This window comes from Syngnathoides biaculeatus, chromosome 2, assembly GCF_019802595.1.
Source record: "Syngnathoides biaculeatus isolate LvHL_M chromosome 2, ASM1980259v1, whole genome shotgun sequence".
NCBI classification, from domain to species: domain Eukaryota; kingdom Metazoa; phylum Chordata; class Actinopteri; order Syngnathiformes; family Syngnathidae; genus Syngnathoides; species Syngnathoides biaculeatus.
Genome location: NC_084641.1, coordinates 11,218,066 through 11,239,601, shown reverse-complemented (window position 1 = coordinate 11,239,601; position 21,536 = coordinate 11,218,066). Strand labels below are relative to the sequence as shown.

The 21,536-nt window shown below is 40.2% G+C and overlaps 1 protein-coding gene across 5 annotated transcripts; it reads left to right on the top strand.

Moving 5' to 3' along the window:
* Positions 1-11,621: 11,621 nt before the first annotated feature.
* si:dkey-8e10.3 (serine/threonine-protein kinase SBK1) lies at positions 11,622-20,642 on the top strand. 5 transcript variants are annotated; one of them, XM_061808359.1, is made up of 5 exons: positions 11,622-11,700; positions 17,699-17,786; positions 18,667-18,839; positions 19,572-19,774; positions 19,902-20,642. In XM_061808359.1, the coding sequence occupies exons 3-5, from the start codon at positions 18,677-18,679 to the stop codon at positions 20,517-20,519; spliced, it is 984 nt and encodes a 327-aa protein (XP_061664343.1). In that variant the 5' UTR covers positions 11,622-11,700; positions 17,699-17,786; positions 18,667-18,676; the 3' UTR covers positions 20,520-20,642. The 5 variants fall into 5 exon arrangements, with proteins under 5 accessions (XP_061664343.1, XP_061664334.1, XP_061664326.1 ...); XM_061808350.1 differs by having other exon boundaries at positions 11,639-11,700; positions 17,696-17,786; XM_061808342.1 differs by having other exon boundaries at positions 11,639-11,700; positions 17,658-17,786.
* Positions 20,643-21,536: the final 894 nt, after the last annotated feature.

The window sequence follows — 21,536 nt, the reverse complement described above, 5'->3', positions numbered from 1 at the left end:
ATAATCTACCAGGCACTGAATCATAGAAATAAAAAGGTGACATGAGGCCCAGTGCAGATAGAGAAAAAAGGGGCTAAACAGACTAAACAAATGTTAGCGGGATAGCATATAAAATGAATGAGGCAATTAGTGTATTTTGGCTTTGAGCAAAGCAAATTTAGAAATATCTGCCATACAGTATATGTGTAAAGTCTTCTTATTGTATACAATGTTTAGCTTTAAAAGTCGAAAATACTACACAAAAAAAGAAATTCAGCCAGTTGAGGATTGTGTTGTCGCTTTGGAAAGTTTGCTCATGATGCTCACAAGGCAGGGAAACCTCCAGTTAGTGATAAAGTGCTGAATGATTTAAGAGTAAATTCTTGTGAGAGCATGCTGAGTTTCTTTGAAGATGAATGCCATCATTTGAGAAAGGACCGCTATTGATTTCATTTACCAATGCTCAGATTTTGTCAACTTTGGGGTGTGACTATAAGTTGGAGAGCAGCATCACTGCCATCATTAGGATGCCACTCGCGCGAAACAAACACAAGCGAAATCCCATAGATGTACATTTCAAATGCACACACACTAATGCTGAGCAGAATCCAACCCAATTACAGCATCATAAATTAATGCATGCAGGGGGCGAATCAATGAGGCAGGCAACATGAAATTAATCTTTCGCTGAATTTCAAGGATGTTATCTGACATGAGTTGAGCTACCATAATTGGATATATTGTAAATTGGGGGGCTGGGGAGGGGTAACCCTGTCCAAGTGGCAGCTTCTTAGAAATGAATGTTTGCATAATTGAGCAGAATGTGACTGATAAAACAATCATTGCTTTCACTGGGAGGAAAAATAAGGCTTGTTATGTTAATTAGTTGTGATCCCCCCCTAACAAGGAAATTGCTTAGCGATAATGCATCTGAAGGTTTTTGAAGATGGAGCATGTCTACTGGGAGAGTAAATGCTACATATTGTTTACAGAACATAATCCAATCCGGGAACTTGTTTGCCTGTTTTCTAATGTCTAAATAATAATCCCATTAGTGTATGGAAGTTTAGTTCTAAGTAAATATAATCAATTAAAAATAAATATTGCCGGTGTGGTATCAAAATTACACATACAGTCTAATGATGATAACTTCAACGTTTTAATTCTGTAGCATTTTTATGTTGTAAAAAACAAATCTTGCCAGAAAATTATTATGCACAAACAGAAATCAAGATTTACTGCTCTTTACCATTTGATCTGTCTAAACGTGAAGAGGTTTTTTTGCTGGAAGCATCCCTCAAATGGAGGTCATCTCTCAGTTCAGCGGCCTCTTCCCCCCCTACTGAGCTTCCATTGTCCGCTCCCTCCCCGTCTTTGGGGTTAGCTTTTCTGAGTATTTGATTCCTCTTCCTACTCTCCCGTCTCCATTAGTTCACCTCAGATGCAGGCCCAAAAGGCTGTCGGCTTTGTTTTATCCACCTCGCTCTCCCCTCTCATCTGCTCTTCTGATCTTCTGTCTTTCGCTCAAGCCCATGACTGATTGCTGTGCAGCTTTGTCCTTTTTCCTTCGCAAATGCAAATGGGGGTGGGGGTCATCGAGGTCAAAGACTTTGCGTACACATTGTTGCAAATTAATATGGTCACCTCAGTGATCTGGGAATCTCTTGTTTGACCGACTCACCTTTGCTACGGACCACTGGGAGTAGAAACTGCAATTCTTGTTTTTTGCCCAAATTGCTTTCGTCTGTTCATCATTATGTGAGGGCCCAGGACTAAATCTGGCAGAAAGGTACACAAACCTAATTGCTAAATGTTTCATATTCACAGTGTTTGTCCACTTAGTCCTATGTACTATCATGTATACCAGGGATGTGCAAGAGGGCTGGGGGGTGTTGAGCACTTGCCCCTTTCTCCTTTAATGCCCTGTTGATGCCCCAAGTGCCCTTTTCTCAACTTTGTATTTATTTTTTTTGCATGTGTGTCAGAGTGAGTAAATGCATGTCTGTGGGCTTTTCTAAATAATATATCTTGCAAGTGAACTGAAAATAATGTTTAAGATAAAACTAATTAAGGAATGCATAAAGTTTTGTGTTTGAATTTCCATGTAACATTTATATGTTCATACGTGTTCATATGTGACGGTGGAGCATGACAATTTTATTCATTGCATCTGTGACATTGTGTGTGAATAAATGTGTGCCCTTTATGATTATGTGGAAGTATCTTGCTCTAATTAGAAGGTATTCAGTAAGAAACAAAAGGGACACACTCAGTGAGTTAATAGGACAAACGCAAATGGATCATATTCTGTTCTGCTTCTTCCAAGCTCCACCCACCCATCATATTCTGCTAAGAAACAATTACAAGTCTTACACAGGCATTGCACAAGCATTTGTGCTTAAAGGCCTACTCTCAAATTGTGGACTTCAAATAACACCCAGATCCAGTCTGCAGTTCAGTATAGGTATGCCAGAACCACCAGAGGAAATGCAATAAAGTATAGTTGAATTTGTCTACCTGTCAAAGACATTCTCCACCATTCACCCTTTTCACAACAGGTACATATGAAATTATAAATATAGTCAACAATTATTTTAAAAAGCTTTTTTTTTCTCATGCATTTTAGAGTACTTCCACTTTTCATTGATATTTCCTGCACTATATAGTGTTTTAATTGTACTTTTTTCAAATGATTTTATTTCTTTGTTTTTTGAATGTTTCTAATCATGTAAAGCACATTGAGTTACCTTCTGTATGAAATGTGCTATACAAAAAAATTTCCTTTGCTTTGCCTTGCTTTAGTGTACTGTATATTTTATTGGTATTGCTTGGCAATGATGAATCTCCCACACATATCCCTGAAAGGATATTTTTGTAGTGAATGATCATGCAATTGGGAATGGAATTTTTGATTAGCCGTTACATCTGCAAAGCAAAGCAAATTTCTTTGTATGACACATTTCATGCACACGGTAACTCAATGCGCTTTACATGATTAAAAGCATTCAAATACATAAATAAAACAGCTTTTAGTGCAAGAAATATCACTGAAATGTGGAAGTTTTCTAAAACACATTAGAAAAACAAAGCGTTTCCAACCTGGCTTTAAAAACATTCCCACTTGGTGCTGATGCCACTTCTGTTGACAAACTATTCCATTTGTGTGCAGCGTAATAGCTAAATGCTGCTTCACCATGTTTGCTTTGGACTCTGCACACCACTATCTGATCAGTCAGTCAATCTCAGAGCTCTACTGGGTTTGTATTCTGTTAGCATTTCTTTCACGTTTTCAGGACCTAAAGCATTTAGTGAATTATAGACTAATCGCCAAACTTTAAAATCTATTCTAAACCTGATTGGAAGCCAGTGCAAGGACTTTAGAATTGGAGTTACGTGCTCTGACCTCTTTGATCTGGTTACAACCCGAGCTGCAGCATTCTGAATGGGCTGCAGCTGGTTCATGCTCTTTTTGGGGAGTGAACTTACGATACTGCTCACCGGTGATTTTCATTTTGAACACCAGCAAAGCAAGTGGTCCACAGTCTACGATTCATGAAAAGTCATAGCCACACCCTGCAAGAGTTCAGCCACGTCACTGGGTGTGCAGCGAGCCTTAGTCTGGCATCATCTCCAACTTTTCTCAAAACACAGCGTGTGTGCATGTGGAAAAAAAACATTCAAGACTTTTTTTTGGCATCAAAGTGATGATTGGCGTCCAAGTCGCAGGAAGTGTCTTCTTTGAAGTCCACAAAGAAAAGCGAGTTCAGGCTCACTATCCTGCCTCTTGCAACTCCCTTTGTGCCTCTGTGAACTTTCTCTTCTTGGAAGAGAGACAAAGGCTACAGAGGAGAAAGAAAGACCCCGGAATTGTAGCAACCACCACGGACAAATCTTTTCATTAGTGGTGCTGACCGTTGGAGCCACCAGCCCAATGCTCACTTAAGTGTGTGATGTGCAGTGTGTGGCCTCACACGTACCCTCATGACATCTAGGCCTTTTTCTTTCTTTCTTTTTTTTGGGGGGACATTTAAACAAACAGGAATTATGACCACCAGCAGACTGCAGATTTTTGTTCCAATGAAGGATGAAAGGCAGCCTGATGAGTAGTTGTATCATGGACAGATGACGTAAATTAGAGAAAATGTGTTTATTATCATAAAATAAGGACAAAGAATCAGAATCAGCTTTATTGGCAGAGGAATAACACACAGGACTAAACGATTCCAATTTACCCCATCACCGCTTATTATGTTGAGAAAAGCAATAGCTCATACCTAATTGGACTTTCGCGACTTTGAAACCAGAAGTTTACAGTTCGACAAAAATATAACAACAAACTCACGACCAAAATAATGGCAGCATGTTGCAGTGGAATTGTAGAAGAAGCTGTTGGAATGCATCTTTGTTTTAGTTTGCTTTCACACTGCAGTTTGCATGAGATGCAGTACTTGTGTATAAAGAGTAAATACAACATTTTCGCTACGGTTGACATCAAGACAATTTATCTGTCTCTTCATTTACATCAAATGTTTGAAATCAGTTAGCACTGATCCCCATCCTGCAGTGTCTTCTTATCTCTATCGTATTCTAACATGAATGCAGAAATAGGATGGTGTCTAAAAAGTTAAGTGTTTTTTTTAATAATGATTTTATTTTCAACAGCAACACAGGCACTACCCCAAAATGCATGCGTAAAAAGCTTTATAGTTTTCCCTTGTGAAACATGATCCTTTATCATGCTTTTAGTTGGCGTTCCAGGCTTGTCAGTGCAGCTCTTGGCATTTTTGAAGTGCTGTCATTACCGAGTTATTTTCATGAACTGTAACAAAATGGCCTTTATAAGGGTTATTAAGTTCTTGAAAGAGCAAGTTTCCCCGTAAACACGTGACATTAATAATACATATTTATATGTTTTCTTGAAATCTCGGATTGGGGATGAATGTGTTGCAAGAATGTGTCTGTCATTATCACCATCGGATCTGAACGAGTTACTTCTCTTGAAGCGCCTCGTGGAAAAGCCAAAGTCTTGGGAAACTTCCTAGTTCACTTCCTTGGTTATGACCTCCAATCACTCAATCCCACCCACAATGACCCAGCATGGGAATTCCAGAGGAGGACACAGTATGGGGGCTGCCAGCAGCATTCCATGCTTCACACTCGGACAGATCTGAGAAACAAAAGGCAAGGAATAAAAGAAAAGGAGGGAGAAGATGGAAAGATTACGGGTCATAGTAGGAGAGGGAGGACACGCTGGGGAAGAAGGATGTCAAACAAGGGAAGGCAATGGGAAGAAGAGCCATACAACAATCTGAAGGAACCCCTGAGAGAGAGGGGAGGCCTGTAGGCCAGACTAGGCTCTCCTTCCCATGGAGTGTCCAGACACTAGACCACACTGAGTTGCGTTTTCTCACAGCACTGCGCTCAAACATCCGTCACATCCCATTACAGCCGATGCAGAACTCCCAAAGAGAGCTGGAAGGGCATGATGAAATTGGGGTCAAAGTGAATTCAAAGGCATGTGATGAGGTCCATTGGTGACTGAATGTCTCATGGCACTCAGACCTTTATCTCTCAAATTGAAGAGTGCAAAGATAATCTTTTTTTAAGGTTGTTTGCATCTCTAACAGGCGAGATGATACGGCCAGAAATCGAGCAAAATAAAGAAAAACAACGATGAAGAGGACGTTACGTGAAACAAAATGCTGAAGAGCAACATGAATTCATTTCAGACAGCGGGAGGGCAATCTTGTACAAATATGGCAGTTTGAGAGACCTTTGAAAGAGTCAAAGTACAATAGCCCTCTTTTAATCAGAGGAGGAGTTTTGCACATGTTAAGGCTTCGTTCAGACCTCGCTTCTCGAAGTGCAAGACCACCATGTGCCCGAGGCCGTCATCAGGACTTGGGTCCTCATTTTGCATGTGTGTTTGACCAGCAAATGTTATCCTCCTCTTCTTTCACCCACTCCTCCCTCAACACCATGACCACAGTAGGAAGTACATGAATGTATTCAAACAGATGTAGAATGCATGTCCCCTTGAAAATCCTAGGATTGTATTCGTATTTTTCATTTTGGTGGTGGACCGAGGGGTGGGGGTTTGTATTACCCTAGCCAACCAACATTTGCATGTGCACCGGATGGTGAGATTATATATCAGTTTTCTTTGCAGCAAATGCATTTTCGACAAGGCCGGTTTGTCTGTTTCGAGAAATATCTACAAACAAATGTCGACCGAAAGAGTGACTGATGTACATTTTCCAGACTGTGGGAATACAAAGTGCAAAATTTGCCTGGCAGACTTCCTTCCATGTTACCAAGGCAACCTGCCTTCCAAGGGGAGCAACCCACTTTGACAGTGTTTGACATTTCCCTCTAGCTGTGGCAGGCTAACATTATCAAATTGTACACATGAAATCAAATACATGAGCAGGAAAAGGATCCATAGATGTAATATGTGTACACACTTAGCCCCCTCTCATAAATCGTTTTTTTAAAGCACACAGTCCATGTCCAAGTGTGTCAGTGTGTCAAACAAACCTTATGTACGTTATATAATGTATTTTACAAGCATTGTACGTCATTCAAGGTTTCTTGACCCGAATATGATAAATTTAGTCATTCCTGTCTTACGCTTAAACAAACTGTGCTTTGAGGTGTTTGAGGATGACCAAGTGGGAGTAATGCCAACGCGGGATTGAAGAGCTGTAACCACTTGGACACCAGGAACAATGTGTACAGCGAAAGTCTGTCTTGTTTTTGTTTTGTTTTGTTTTGTTTTTTTTTCAGGAGGGGGAGGGGGTAATGTTCCAGACTCATATGCCACAAGGCAAAAATCTGAGTTGTAGAAATAATAACTTTCCCCACCCACAACCTTTTTCTTGCATTTCTTAAACAAACTTAGTGAAACACGTTTTTTATTTTTAATTTTTTTTTGTAAATACGTTGTAACTATACGAAAAGACTAGGAATTGTAGTGGCTCAAGTGCCTTCAAGTGGCGGGGCCTGGTGGGGTGTGCTTAAACCCAGTGACTCTGCATTAGAATCAGGGCATGACAATAAACGTCACTCAATATAACGAGTGTTCTTGCACTCACATGTACAGTAAATCATTTATGAAGTCAAGTACATTTGATGTACAGAGTTCGTTTTCAAAACAGTAGTTAGCCTCAAGACACATCACATTGTGATGCATATTTGCAATATTTGCACACTTTCATACAGAAAAGAAACCAACTGATTCCCACTATGGTGATGATTGCAAGGGAAAAAAAATAAATGTTAGCAAGTGTTTTCACTGTGCGAAGCAAAAGATGGACCAAATTGCCAACTCGCAGTCTACGTTTGGGTCGTTGCTATTCCATTTAAGTCCTGCAGATGGCAGAACTGTGTTTCCAACGTTTGTCGACTGTCTCCAAAAAAATCAACATAGAAGAAGACTTGACCAGTGTCTTGTAGACTGAATATTATAATAAAAATCGCAAACAATAAGACGATCGTTGGTTATATTCTCGTTATCCATCCATCTAATTTGGATTCCAGCTGGCTTTGGGAGACAGGATGGGTACACCCTGGACTTGTTCCGAGCCCATCACAGTACTGTGTTATTAAAGATAATCAATACTGTTTAAGAGTGCAACTCCCACAATACAAACATCAGGTTAGACTCCAACTCCTTAACTCATTTTCTAGCAAATGCATTTTAATCAATAGTTGAACAATCATGAAAAGTTTGAAAATTCTGTTACAATTTTTTTAAATGGGGCTTAACATGAGCATGAACTAACGGCTGACTGATATTTCAGTAATGTCATTTGCTGTCATTTGAAATCCATCGTGTTCTTGCTTTGTCGCTAGAGAAGTTATTTCCAAAGTTTAATGAAACCTTCAGAGATGTATCGTAACATAATGAATAACGAACGCATGCACCAAACTGAGGCCAAATTCCCCAAAAATGTGGATGGAGACTAGTTTCATTCTGCAGATTCCAGAGGAGTGACCTTCCTGCTGTTATCAGAGCCTTGTCAAATTGGAATGAGCTGCTGGGAAACATCAAGTAATGCTTCTGTTACAACACATTCTGATGCATTCCTTTGACATGATCGGATTTTTACTTTACCTTGGCCCTCTCTAGTCATTTTTTTTTTCAAATCACATTCGGTCTTTTTCCTTCTCTTTCGCTCTCACTTTTTTACATAATTTTTTGTGAGTCTGAAGGCACCGTGGTCTCTATCATTAACCTACCCTAATGCAGTAGTAAATACATAACTACTGAATATACGTGCACTAAAAGCATGTTTATACATCCATCCCTCCACTTTGTATCGTGCTTGTTTTGATTAGGGTCGTGGGTGAGGTGGAGAGTTTTTTTGTCTTGCAGCACACGTCTCGTGTATCTTGACCCATGCATGGTATCACTGAAGTTCAAAAACAAATATCAAACAACAAAGAAAAAAGAAAAAAAAATAACGATAAAACAGAGCATTTTAAATTCTTTGTTACTTCAAAGTTAAAATTCATCTTGTTCAGAAAAAGCTTGACACACCAGCGATTCAATATGTGACGGAAAACTAGCAAGCAGGAATTGAGCAATACTGTGGACTACTTTATTCTATAGTACATGCATCCCCTTTGACCCCAATATGCGCAAGTCCTCATACACACACATTGAGCAGTTATGGCCACAAACATTGATGCAGCACCAATTCTAAGCCTGGCCACTAATGAAGATTGGGTCGCAGTGGTTGGGCTGAGATCATGCATATATATTTAGTTTTTCTTTTATGTTTTGTAAGTCTTTTTTTTCTTCCTTACACAAATATCTATACTTCTTAAGTACAACGTGAGAGTGTGAATAGGTTTGTCACTTCTTAATGTTGCTGTTATTGTTGTCGTACAACCCTGGCTACAAATGTAAGCAATGGTGGCACGTGTGAAAGCTGTGACCTAAAGAGGAACACACACACACACACATGTAAAAACACTCTCACGTACACTTGTTCTGACACCGTGCTGGGAAGAAGTAGTATATGTGGCTGCGGTGAGACAGAAAGAAAAGGACTATTTGGTTTCTGAGAAATAGGAAGTAGAGGGTGTCGGGTGATATCAGAGCGAAATTCTTCTGGATGGAAAGGATAACGTGTTTTCTTTCAGATAATTTCTAACGACCTTTTTCATATTAGCCAATAAAACTGACTAAAAGACTTTAAAAAGGCTTCATGCATACTTCAAATTCAAAGGGAAAACGCCAAACGCCTACCTATCAAGGTCAACGCTGAAGGGAAATATCTGACCTGTGTTAGATTACCCCCTGCTGGTCAATGTATCATGAACCAGTTGTGATTAGCTAACGGTGTCTCCATGTGTGTAATTTGGTTCTACAGTATTTACATGCAAATAAAACAAAAACCTATAGCCTACCGCTGGTCAAATCTTTTCTCACAACAATATACAATAGCTATTTTAATAACTTGGGGAGAAAACTCCTGCACAGGCAATCGATGGCTTCTTTTGTTTATTTGTATCGTGCTTCTTCTGAGTTAAAAAAGTCATGCAATCTAAACAACATGTTCCCATAGCTTTGCCAATGTTGTGAATAGATAAACGAGAACGTTACACAATTAGTCACTGTTAACTGGATAAAATTACATGTTTCCTTTGTCTGTTTTTCCAGAAAGGTTTTGAAAGCCGGACATTGGTGGTTTTTATGCTGGCGCTGGAAACATCCAGCAATTTCTTTAAATTAGTTCATGGATGGGGAATACGTTGTGGCTTCCCACAACAGAGCTCAATCTTGTGACCTTTTAGGAGGTTAATGCTGTCAAGTAGGTTTTCACATTTTTAGCCTCGCAGTCAATCAAAACTTTACTTATGTAATACTTGTCATGTGTGGTAAATGCAGCACGAGATATTGTACATAATAAATATTACTGCAAATGCAATGCAATCATTTGACCCCACCATTGGGTAAAACAATATTACTGCAAAATGTTTCTCCTGATGATGCTTTAGTATCTGGTGCGCACGCCATTTTGTTTCGCATGCTCACATTCAGAACGCTGGGACATGAACATGTTCTATTTTTTATATCGCGTGACTTGTAACCCTCCCTCCTAATCTGAACTCATCATACACGGAAAAGTGAATTATTGATGAATCTTACCTGTAACTCTTTCCTGTACTTATGCTCCAGTGTGAGCAAAACATAAACTGATCTGTTCAATCAAGCACTTACGATACAAAGTCTTGCTAAGTTGCACTCACGAGATACATCAAGCTCAGGCACAACTTATAAGTGGCACACGGCACCAAAATAAAAAAAAAACAAGCAGCCGTGCCACATGTTGATGGTATACTGATACACCTTTTTTCTTTTCCGTCACGTCTCATTATGGCAGCGTTGTGTGTCAAACTCATATTCGTTGTGGGCCGCATTAGTTATGGTTTGCCTCAGAGTTCTTATGACTGTGAAAAGCATATAAATCACCTCATCATAGTGCAGTATTGTACAGTATTGCAGCAATACATAATCCAATGTATTTTTTAACAATTATATCCATCCATTTTCTTTGCCGCTTATCCTCATGAGGGTCACGGGAGTGCTGGAGCCTATCCCAGCTGTCAATGGGCAGGAGGCGGGGTACACCCTGAACCGGTTGCCAGCCAATCGCAAGGCACATGGAGACAAACAGCCACACTCACAATCACATCGAGGGGCAATTTAGAATGTCCAATTAATGTTGCATGTTTTTGGGACGTTGGAGGAAACCGGAGTGCCCGGAGAAAACCCACACAGGCACGGGGAGAACATGCAAACTTCACACAGGCGGATCTGGGATTGAATCCAGGACCTCAGAACTGTGAGGCCAATGCTTTCTCACTGTTCCAACGTGTCTCAAAATTAAATACAATGTCGAAATCTTGTATTTGTGTGTGTTTGTGTCCTTCTTTGAAAAACACTCATCTGCCTTTTTCTAAGCATGAACTTGCACTTTTAATTTCACAGGAACAAAACAAAGGGGAGAAATAAAGACAATATCAAGAAAAAGGAAGAAGAAGTTGCGAAAGTCACGTCACCTTTATGGAAAGGTCAACATACTTCTTTTTTTCCTGGAAGAGTCAAAAGCTAGCGTATCTCACTTTTAAAATTAATCATCTTCCTGTTTTGACTGCATCTGTTTAATCTATGAATAACACAGATGCACACGGTCCACAAGAACTCTCTATCTATCTATCTATCTATCTATCTATCTATCTATCTATCTATCTATCTATCTATATCTATCTATCTATCTATCTATCTATCTCTATCTATCTATCTATCTATCTATCTATCTATCTATCTATCTATCTATCTATCTATCTATCTATCTATCTCTATCTATCTATCTATCTATCTATATCTATCTATCTATCTGATGCCGCGGTGCAACAATTGGTTAGAGCATTGGTCTCATAGTTCTGAGTAACTGAGTTCAAATCCCAGCCCGGCCTGTTTTGGAGTTTGCATGTTCTCCTGGTGTCTGTGTGAGTTTTCTCCGGATTCCTCCCACATCCCACAAACAGGCATGATTTGGAGATTCCAAATTGCCCACAGCTGTGAATTTGAGCACGAATGGTTGTTTGCTTCTGAGTGCCCTGCAATTGGCTGGCAACCAGTTTAGGATGTACTCCGCCTCCTGCCCAAAGATAGCTGGAATAGGCTTCAGCTCTCCCGCGACCCTTGTGAGTACAAGATGCTCAGATAATGGATGGGTGGCTTTGGAACGATTCTAAGTCGAAAATGTGTTTGCCACAAATAACACTAGGTGGCATAATTTTACATTGGTTCACTTTCCGTAGCTTGTCCTCACAAGGATCAGGGGCATGCAGCAGCCAATTTCAAATTCATAACTGTGGTTAATGAAAAAAAAAAAAGGGAAATGTATATGTGAACGACTCCTCATTTTAGACTGAACCTATTCCGGCTTAAAGTAGGAAGACATTTAGCAGTATTGGAAGGCATGAATATTAGGGTCAAACAGACATTGGGGTAGGCGTGAAATACGCTCTCTTTTCTTTACCACATTACAATGTACTTGTAATTTAGAGATTTTTCTTCTGTTTTCTTGACTTAAATATAAATCCAAGGCGCAATTGTCAACCATATATATATTTTGTTGTTGTTGTTGTTGTTGATTGTGTATCTTGGAACTGTAGAGGTCTATAAGACATCCACCCATACATTAATCCATTTTCTGATCCGCTCATCCTCACAAGGGTCGCGGGAGTACAGGACCCTATCCCAGCTGCCATTGGGGATGAGACAGGGTACACCTTCAACTGGTTGCCAGCCAATCGCAGGGCACATACTTTTCACGCAAACAACCATTCCCGCTCAAATTCACACCTGTGGGCAATTATGAATCTCCATTGAATGCATGTTTCTGGGATGTGTGAGGAAGGAGTGCCCGGAGAAAACCCACGCAGGGATGGGGAGAACATGCAAACTCCAAACAGGCAGGGCCGGGATTTGACGCCCTGTCCTCAGAACTGTGAGGCCACCACTCTAACCAGTAACCACACCGCACTGCCGAGAAAAAGATTATGACAAATAAATCTGCTCCGTTTTACACTGATGAAGTAACAAATGATTCAAATGGTTGATTTTTAATAATACAGTAGAAGGAACCTTGATCTCTACTAGGCGCAGTCTTAAAGCTGTATTTGGGCCAAACAACCGCAACCCTGAATGTTATCAGAATTTTTTTTTTTTCATAATTTCTGCACTGCCGGGAAAATACATTTTAGCAGGTTACTTTAATTGCACCTTAGATTTGAGCAAAGATAGGCCATCAGGAATGGACCGTTTGAGAGCTAGAGCTCTATTAAAAGAATGCTGCCACTCTGAAGGAGCAGCTCGGTGTTACAGCCCATTTCGCTGCCTGTCTTCAGTCACTCCATCAAAACTCATACTGGTGTAAACTTCATGCCTTCCCTTCCAGGTTACATATTAGGGCCCGTCTTGTTGGGAGTGATACAGTGCTGCAGATATATTTTTCATCAGCGGCATCCTGAAGTACATGACACACTTAGCGAGCTCAGTTTACTGTTTTTCATAGTTTGCGGTTTCACCACATTATCACTTCAGCTGCGTTGATACGGATCGTTGTGGTGATGTACACTTCACACCTTGGGCTGTAGCTATGTGTGCTGCCTTAAATCTCTCTTTAATCTGAAGCTATTTAGGGCATCACTTTCATTTTCCTCCATCATTACATGCCTCATCAGGCTTTACTGTACATGCAACCCATCTGCTACAAGTTTAAGCACATGGAACCCTTTGTGTTCACTACACAAACAAAAACTCGAATCGAAATCAGGCTGCTGCATTAAGATCATAAACTGTGTTTCGTGAGTGTGTTTTGTTTGCGTGTGTGTCTGTGTAAAGGTGGAGTTATAGGTCACTGTGGAAAAATACACATCAGTACAAGTAGACGATTCCTTTATGTTTATCACAATTTGGAATTTTACAAAATGTATCAAATGTGGACATTTTTGCTTTACTGCTGGTCCTTTTTTGGGTCATGTGTGAGATGGAGCCTATCCCATCTGACTTTGAGCAAGAGGCAGCGTACACACTATACTGGTCACCAGCCAATCGCAGTCCTCGTACCACTATTAACTAACAATCATTCACACTCACCTATTGACAATTTCGAGTCCTCAAAAAAGGCCCACGAGTGTGACTATGCTAAAGCTAATCTGTGCATCATGGGCAGAGAAACTCGGAATGGGGGCAATGCTATGTAAATAAAATGAATTGTCAGCAAAATTTGAAATGACTTACTCACAGACACATGATCAGAAACCCATTAAAAGGTTTACTTACTTGTGTAATTTCACAATTGACTTGTTGGCAGACACTCATGAGACCCAAATATTTGTACACTGTACAAGACATAAAAAAATGAACTTTCACAGTTAAAGTCAGAATAATGCTCTATTGAACATAGTAATAGCTTCGTACTGTATGTCAATCATGAACTCAGTGTTCATGTGATGTTCAGAAATGTTCAAGCAACAATGTGTTATGTCCGTGTATGAAGGGGGAAACCAACATACAGAATGTGGACAAGACTTGGACTGCAAAGAGGCAGTTGCTCACGTCCAAGTGCTTGATTCTGAGAATCATCGCTGGTGATAAATGGACCTTTACTTCCACAGCAGGTGCTGTCGCTATAAGTGCCACCAAACGTGTCCCCATTTTACTTTGTTGTGGGTGACCGATTTCACCTTTGTCCATTGAGTGAAACCACTAAACACACACTCCCGCACACCAGACCAAAGTATCTGCAAACTAGACACAGAGCACATTACATCTCACAGCTAATGGCCTGGACGGAGTTCAGTGCAGCTGTCAGATTGGATGGATGATAAGCTGGACACTTTTGGAGATGATGACACGAAGTTCATCCCTGCGCAAAATGTCAGAAGTCATTCCCCCTCCTGCGTATTTGCACACATGTTCGCCAGCAAATCTGAACAAAGCACTAAGGAGTGGCGTGTCAAACCACAATTATATATCGCTACCATTTACTGTCCAATTATCCAATAAATCTGTTTAAATTATTATCAAACAACATTTATTGTACAAGCGCAGTGAAGGAGCAAAATTTAAGGATTTGTCACCGCTGACATCGATAAGGGGATGGATTGGTGACAATATAATACAGTTGTAGGAATAATGGATTTAGAAATCTATCTATCTATCTATCTATCTATCTATCTATCTATCTATCTATCTATCTATCTATCTATCTATCTATCTATCTATCTATCTATCTATCTATCTATCAAGAGAAAATGTGAAGTTAACTTGCATCTCATGTAAATGTATGAATTAATATGATGACTAAAGCTTTAAAACCTGGGGAGGGGATCCTTAAAATTGAGCTATTTGTAAATACCTGTACTCTTATGCCACCTAAAGACCAAAAACAAATGTACAAAAATCCCACATGCTCAGTTACCAATTTCCTCACTGAACTTATCCTCATCTTAAATGATTTGTAGTTGGTTATTACTGATGTAATGCAAAATTCCATCTGGATCCAAGATAAGGAAACGTATCAAGATGTGTTTTTAGATGAACGCTCATATTTGTTTGGCACAGTTTTTACGCCGGATGCCCTTCATGAAGCAACCCTCTGCATTTATCCGGGCTTGGGACCGGCCTACAGATTGGACTGGTTTGTGCCCCCATAGGGCTGCATTCAATGTAGAAGGTCAGAAGGAGCTACATTGTGTCTTTGTGGAGCTTGAGAAAGCCTATGACAGAGTACCAAGAGAGGAACTGTGGTACTGCATGCGCAAGTCTGGTGTGGCAGAGAAGTATGTTAAAATAGTACAGGACATGTATGATGGCAGCAGAACAATGGTGAGGTGTGGCTTAGGTCTGACAGAATAATTTAAGGTGGAGGTTGGACTGCATCAGGGATCAGCTCTGAGCCCCTTCCTGTTTGCAGTGGTAATGGATAGGCTGACAGATGAGGTTAGACTGGAATCCCCTTGGACCATGATGTTCGCAGATGACATTGTGATATGCAGTGAAAGCAGGGAGCATGCAGAGGAACAATTAGAAAGATGGAGACATGCACTGGAAAGGAGAGGAATGAAGATTAGCTGAAGTTAAACTGAATATATGTGCGGGAATGAGAAAAGTGGAGGGGGAAGAGTGAGGCGACAGGGAGAAGAGATAGCGAGGGTGGACGACTTCAAATATTTAGGGTCAACAATCCAGAGCAATGGTGAGTGTGGTAAGGAAGACAGTGAAGAAACGAGTCCAAGCAGGTTGGAACAGCTGGCGGAAGGCATCTGGTGTGTTTGTGACAGAAGAGTCTCTGCTAGGATGAAGGGCAAAGTTCACAAAACAGTGGTGATGTACGGATTAGAGACGGTGGCACTGAAGAAACAACAGGAAGCAGAACTGGAGGTGGCAGAAATGAAGATGTTGACGTTCTCGCTCGGAGTGAGCAGGTTGGATAGGATTAGAAATGAGCTCATTAGAGGGACAGTCAAAGTTGGATGTTTTGGAGACAATTTGAGACATGAGGGGAGTTGGAGTTAGAGAGGAAGATGCAGGAGATAGGCTAAAATGGAAAAAGATGACACGCTGTGGCGACCCCTAACGGGACAAGCCGAAAGGAAAAGAAGAAGAATCAAGATGTGTTTTGATGACGAACCACAATTTTTCCAAACTAATCTCTCTGAGCCGGTGACTGACACATTTTGATCCTGCCCCTTCAAGTCCTGCATATGTCAATGCATGTGTGCCAAGAATAGAGCCCAGAGGTCACAGTGCTGAGTGGCTTCATGCAAAATGTGACGCACACACACACAAGCATAGACAAGATCACCCCATTAGTTGTAGGAAACACCCCAGGGGCTTTGTTTTGCAGTATCACAGTATGAGGGCATGTACAGTACGTCCTCCAGGTCAGGTGTATGACGCCAACATTCTTTTTCGGCTCCAACTAACAAATGTTATACCCCACCTAAATTAACATGCCCATAAACATTCATAATAAATTGTCTTTTAAGAGAGGCTACACAAAAATTAAGTGGATTGATTATTGAATTAGAACGGTGAAATTACATAATTTTGGGCATATTGGAATATCAAAAAATGGAAACAGCAGGTGTTTATATTTACTTAATTGAATCAGGTATGTCCGCATTTCTTTGGCAAACGTGATTTTATCATGTAAAGTTGAACTGGTTCTGAATAAAATGAAAACTATGCATTTGTATTGCGTGCCCTGCGATTGGCTGGCAACCAGTTCAGAGTGAACCCCGCCTCCTACCTGATGACAGCTGGGATTGGCTCGGGCACTCCTGCGACCCTCGTATGGATAAGCGTCTCAAAACATGGATGGAGTGTACTTGTGTTTGGTGAGCAACTTGAGTGGAAATGAAAACCGGTCAGAACTAGATCGCATGCTACCGCAAAATCACCAAGCTTGCCAATCATATTTGTGCCTCTTTCGAGAGAGCATCTCCAGATTCCTGATAAGGAAATCAAATAACTTCATGTTGGTTTTCAAGTACTACATCTGTTGAGTTGTCTTTCCATATTGAGGAGAACTTACAGAATCATGCATTTTGTTTTTCTCTTTTGGGTCACAGAGAACAAGTATTACATACCGTAACATTAGCCATCTACTAGCTAGTGTAGTGCAAAACTTACAAAGTGCAACACTTGCCGTTGCTATGTTTTTTGGACTCTTTTATTTACTTCATCTCATATACCCCAGTGACCTCTTTTACACATCTGAGGTAGGGCAAAAGATTTTTATGGACATGATGGGGGTAAACACTCCAAGATAGCTCCAACAGTCTGATCCTGTTGTAGTACTAGTAAATGAATGACCGAAAGGGAAAAAAAAAAAAAAAAAAATTATATATATATATATATACATATATATATATATATATATATATATATATATGGGGGGGTCGTTTGTATTGTGAGTGAGTGAGTGAGTGAGTGAGTGAGTGAGTGAGTGAGTGAGTGAGTGAGTGAGTGAGTGAGTGAGTGAGTGAGTGAGTGAGTGGGGTTTAAAGAGCCAGTTTGTAATCAGCTGTCAAAGCATGCGATGTTCTCACTGTAGCCATTGAGAGTTGAGCTATGTACTGGGCAGGGAAAAGCTCTCAGGTCCCCTCGGTATGTTCATCCAAGCAGCAGCAGCGGACGTGGACAACATACTGTATTGACACCATCAGCTTTGCTGGACTCACAAGTACAAGGTGTTTGCTGTGGTCTGTCTGAGGTAAGACTTCAATGTTAGCATATTGTTTATAGTAAGACAAGATAGGTCAAAGCAATATGTATATACATACACACACAGAGCGTAATGCAGTGATTGAAGTGATGTTTATTTTCAAGGATTTGTGGGTTGAATATTCATGGCAATTTTTTAACAGTTTTGTTTTAGTTTTATTGCATGGTGGAAAGGATCACATGCTCTCATGGGCTGTTCTAATTAAATGACTAGTTAATAACATCTTTTCTGGATTATGCAAACAGAAAAGTAATTGTCACATAAGCAAAGATGGAAGTTATTCAAGGTCTTGTTGTTAATTGAGAATCTCCAAGAAAACATGGAACAAACCTGACCTTTGATTTGAGAGCTGTTTCGAGTGATATATATATATATATATATATATATATATATATATATACATTTTTTTCAATTGTAATGTGATCATGACCACAATGTCCTCGTCTGTGTTTTATCAAAATTGTCGTTAAGATATGCACACCATTCTTATTGTGTTGACAATCGTCTGGATTTTTTTTTTCTTAAAGTCAGATTCTTAATTTTTGTAGAAAAAAACATGGGGTTTGGGGTATCTTACAGTATAAAGCTCTGAACCAATATTATGAAAAATCATATTACACTGAAAAAATCCTGAAATAATGGTATTGTTGATGAAACGTGGATTTTTTTTTTCTTGACACTGATATGCGCAGTAGTTGCTCCTTTATAAGCACAGCGTTGACTTAGCTCTCTCACAAACATCAATAAGTAATGTTTTTTCTCTTTAGTATACTATAATGATTCAAATGTTGCCAAGGCAATTAGTATATCTATTAAAATTTTGAAAAAATATTTGAGTATTTACTTTGTTTTTCTTGAATTCCACAAGTGAGCTAGAGATGATTCAGCTGGGCCTCACTGACGGCAGCCTGATCGATGAGCTGATAGCGCTAACGTCCCAGAGTCTTGGCCAACTGGAGATCCGAGAACACTTCAACGTCATCAAGGAGATAGGGCGAGGAAAATACGGCAAAGTGCTGCTGGTCACGCATCGCTTCAGGGGTACACAAATATTAAATAATAACATCAAAGAGTGTGGTGGCATTGAGAACTTGTTCACATGAGACTTTAGAATAATACCATTTGAAAAAACAAATCTGTTACATTTAATGACAAAGGCACCAATAGATGTCAAATGTATTGATCTGTACCATAATCAAAATAGAGTTTTACAGGACTTCAAAGAAATCCCTCGGTCTAGAATTCCACCGATACAATGGAAAACTTGTTGAAAACTCAACAGACACAAAATATCAGAAGAGCTCACAGATGGAGGGACCCTCCCAAGACTGCATGCCTTGTGGCCTCCTATATTTAAGAAAAATGTTGTACAAGTGGAACAATTGGTTGGAGCATTGGCCTCACAGTTCTGGGGACTGGGGTTCAAATCCCAAGCACGTCTGTGTGGAGATTGAAGAGAAGCAACAAGCCAGATATTCGGTGGTGAAGCAGGGCAAGAGATTACTTGCACAGTAGGTGTGGTTTGACAAATGTCTTAAGTTATTTTCTACACAGGTAACCACTCTAATTTATGCAAGTAGATTAGAGGACCCTGAAAGAATGAACTTGAGTACTGAGAGGATAAAAACACAAGGTCTTGAACCAATATTCTAACTTTGCAAAACATGTTGTCTTGTGTTGTTGTGGTGTAACCTCAATCTTTTTGAATCAGTGTAATTGTCTACCTCTTCCATTAAATATAAAGCAGATATTTGAAACGCAACTGCTATGCAGGGACTCCCATGGCATTGAAAGTCATGCCAAAGACCTCAACTAAGCTGCAGGGCTTCCTGCGAGAGTACTGCATCTCCTTGCATCTGTCCTGCCATCCCTGCATCGTGGGTCTCTTTGGGATCGCCTTCCAGTCTACTGAGCACTACTGCTTTGCCCAGGAGCTCGTCATTGGGCGAGACCTTTTTGCTGTCATTCAGCCAAAGGTACCACCGCCAACCGTGCAAAATTTGGATTAAGGAGAGGGTTCATGTTGTGTGTGCAGAACTTAAGCAGAAGCACATATAACCAGCTATTCATTTTCTATACCATTGAATCCTTTTTCTGTTCCAGGTGGGGATCCCTGAGTCATCTGCTAAACGGTGCGCCGTCCAGATTGCCAGTGCTTTGGAGTTCATCCACAGCCGGGGCCTGGTCCATCGAGATGTCAAGCCTGAGAACATCCTTCTGCTGGATCATGACTGCCGCCAGGTCAAGCTGGCAGACTTTGGCCTGGCCCAGAAGAGGGGCACTCTGATCAGTTGCATCACAGGGATCCTGCCTTACATGGCTCCTGAGCTTTGCACCATTGCTCTCCTAGAGGGACAGAAAGAAGTCACTGGTCCTCCACTGAGTGTGGAGCCAAGTCTGGACACTTGGGCCTTTGGGGTGCTTATATTTTGCATCCTGACGGGCTACTTTCCTTGGGAGTGTTGCACGGATTCAGATGACTGCTATCAGGAGTTTGCCGACTGGTCCAGATTGGGTGAAATCACCCCCACCGAAGAGGGCAATCCTCAGCTGTGGAAGAGATTCACTCCTGAAGCCATGGAGTTGTTCAGCAAGCTCCTGGCTGTGGAACCAGAAAAGAGGTGCAGTGAAGGGGTGGTGAGAGAATATGTGGGGAAGGTCTGGGTTAAAAAGGAACATGGGAAGGAGCAGCACGAGATGCTTGAAAAAGACAAAGAGTAATAGTGGACTTCACAAATAATTGCAACAAATTCCATTTGAGCATGTGCTGGAACCATGTAGTGACTAAAATGTTAAACTTCAAGCTCTAAATTGGTTCCAAAGTGACTGAATGAACAGTGTACAAAACATTTGGAAAACATGTGAACTGGTGATATTAACGTCATTGGGTTTCTACCACTGGGCTTCAGCCACTGAAATTAATGTATATCATCATTTGAATTCTTTTCAGTTCTTGTATTATATTGTATGTATTTTTATTTAAATAGAAAAAATATCCTGAACAACGATGACTGTTTTTTTCCTGCCGTTAAAAAGTGTAACAGTGTACTTTTAAACTAAGTCATATGAGGGTTAGGTAGCGAGGCCAGAAATGTATCACAAGTGTAATAAATAAACAAACCAAAGCCCTGCAGTATGCAAACGTTCCTTTGCTGTCTTCTGTTTACTTCACAACAGCCTGGCGCAATTCTGCAATTTGGTTGGGTTACTGATGTGTAATCATGTTAGCATTGCATGTGTGTTGGGACAGAGTAGCCCCCAAGATCACCCTGCTCAATGAAAATATTTTTACTGTATCAAGTAAACACAACACAACATGTTCTCCATCAATTGTGTAGCTTTAGGAGTGACATTTGGATCAATTTGAGTAATACATGCAAAATAAACATGTACAGTATGGCTGCAATTCAGGGTTAAAGGGAGCTTGATCACTATTAACCTTAAGACTGTTTTAATGAAACTACTCAAACTGTACAGGAATCTGGACTTCATAGAAAGGTCAATCCAGTAAAAAATAAAAAAAAATTAAAAAAAAAAATATATATATCTACTGTACTAAACTAAAACTGAAAACATTTTTGTAAACCAAATAAATGTGATGACCTTTATACAACAACTAAAATGGTATTTTAAGTTTCACAAAAATAACTAAAAATAGCTACAAATAATTACAGACAAAACGTCCTTATTTTTACAAAGCAGTTAAGAATTGGCTATGAGAGTGATGCTAAAACAAAG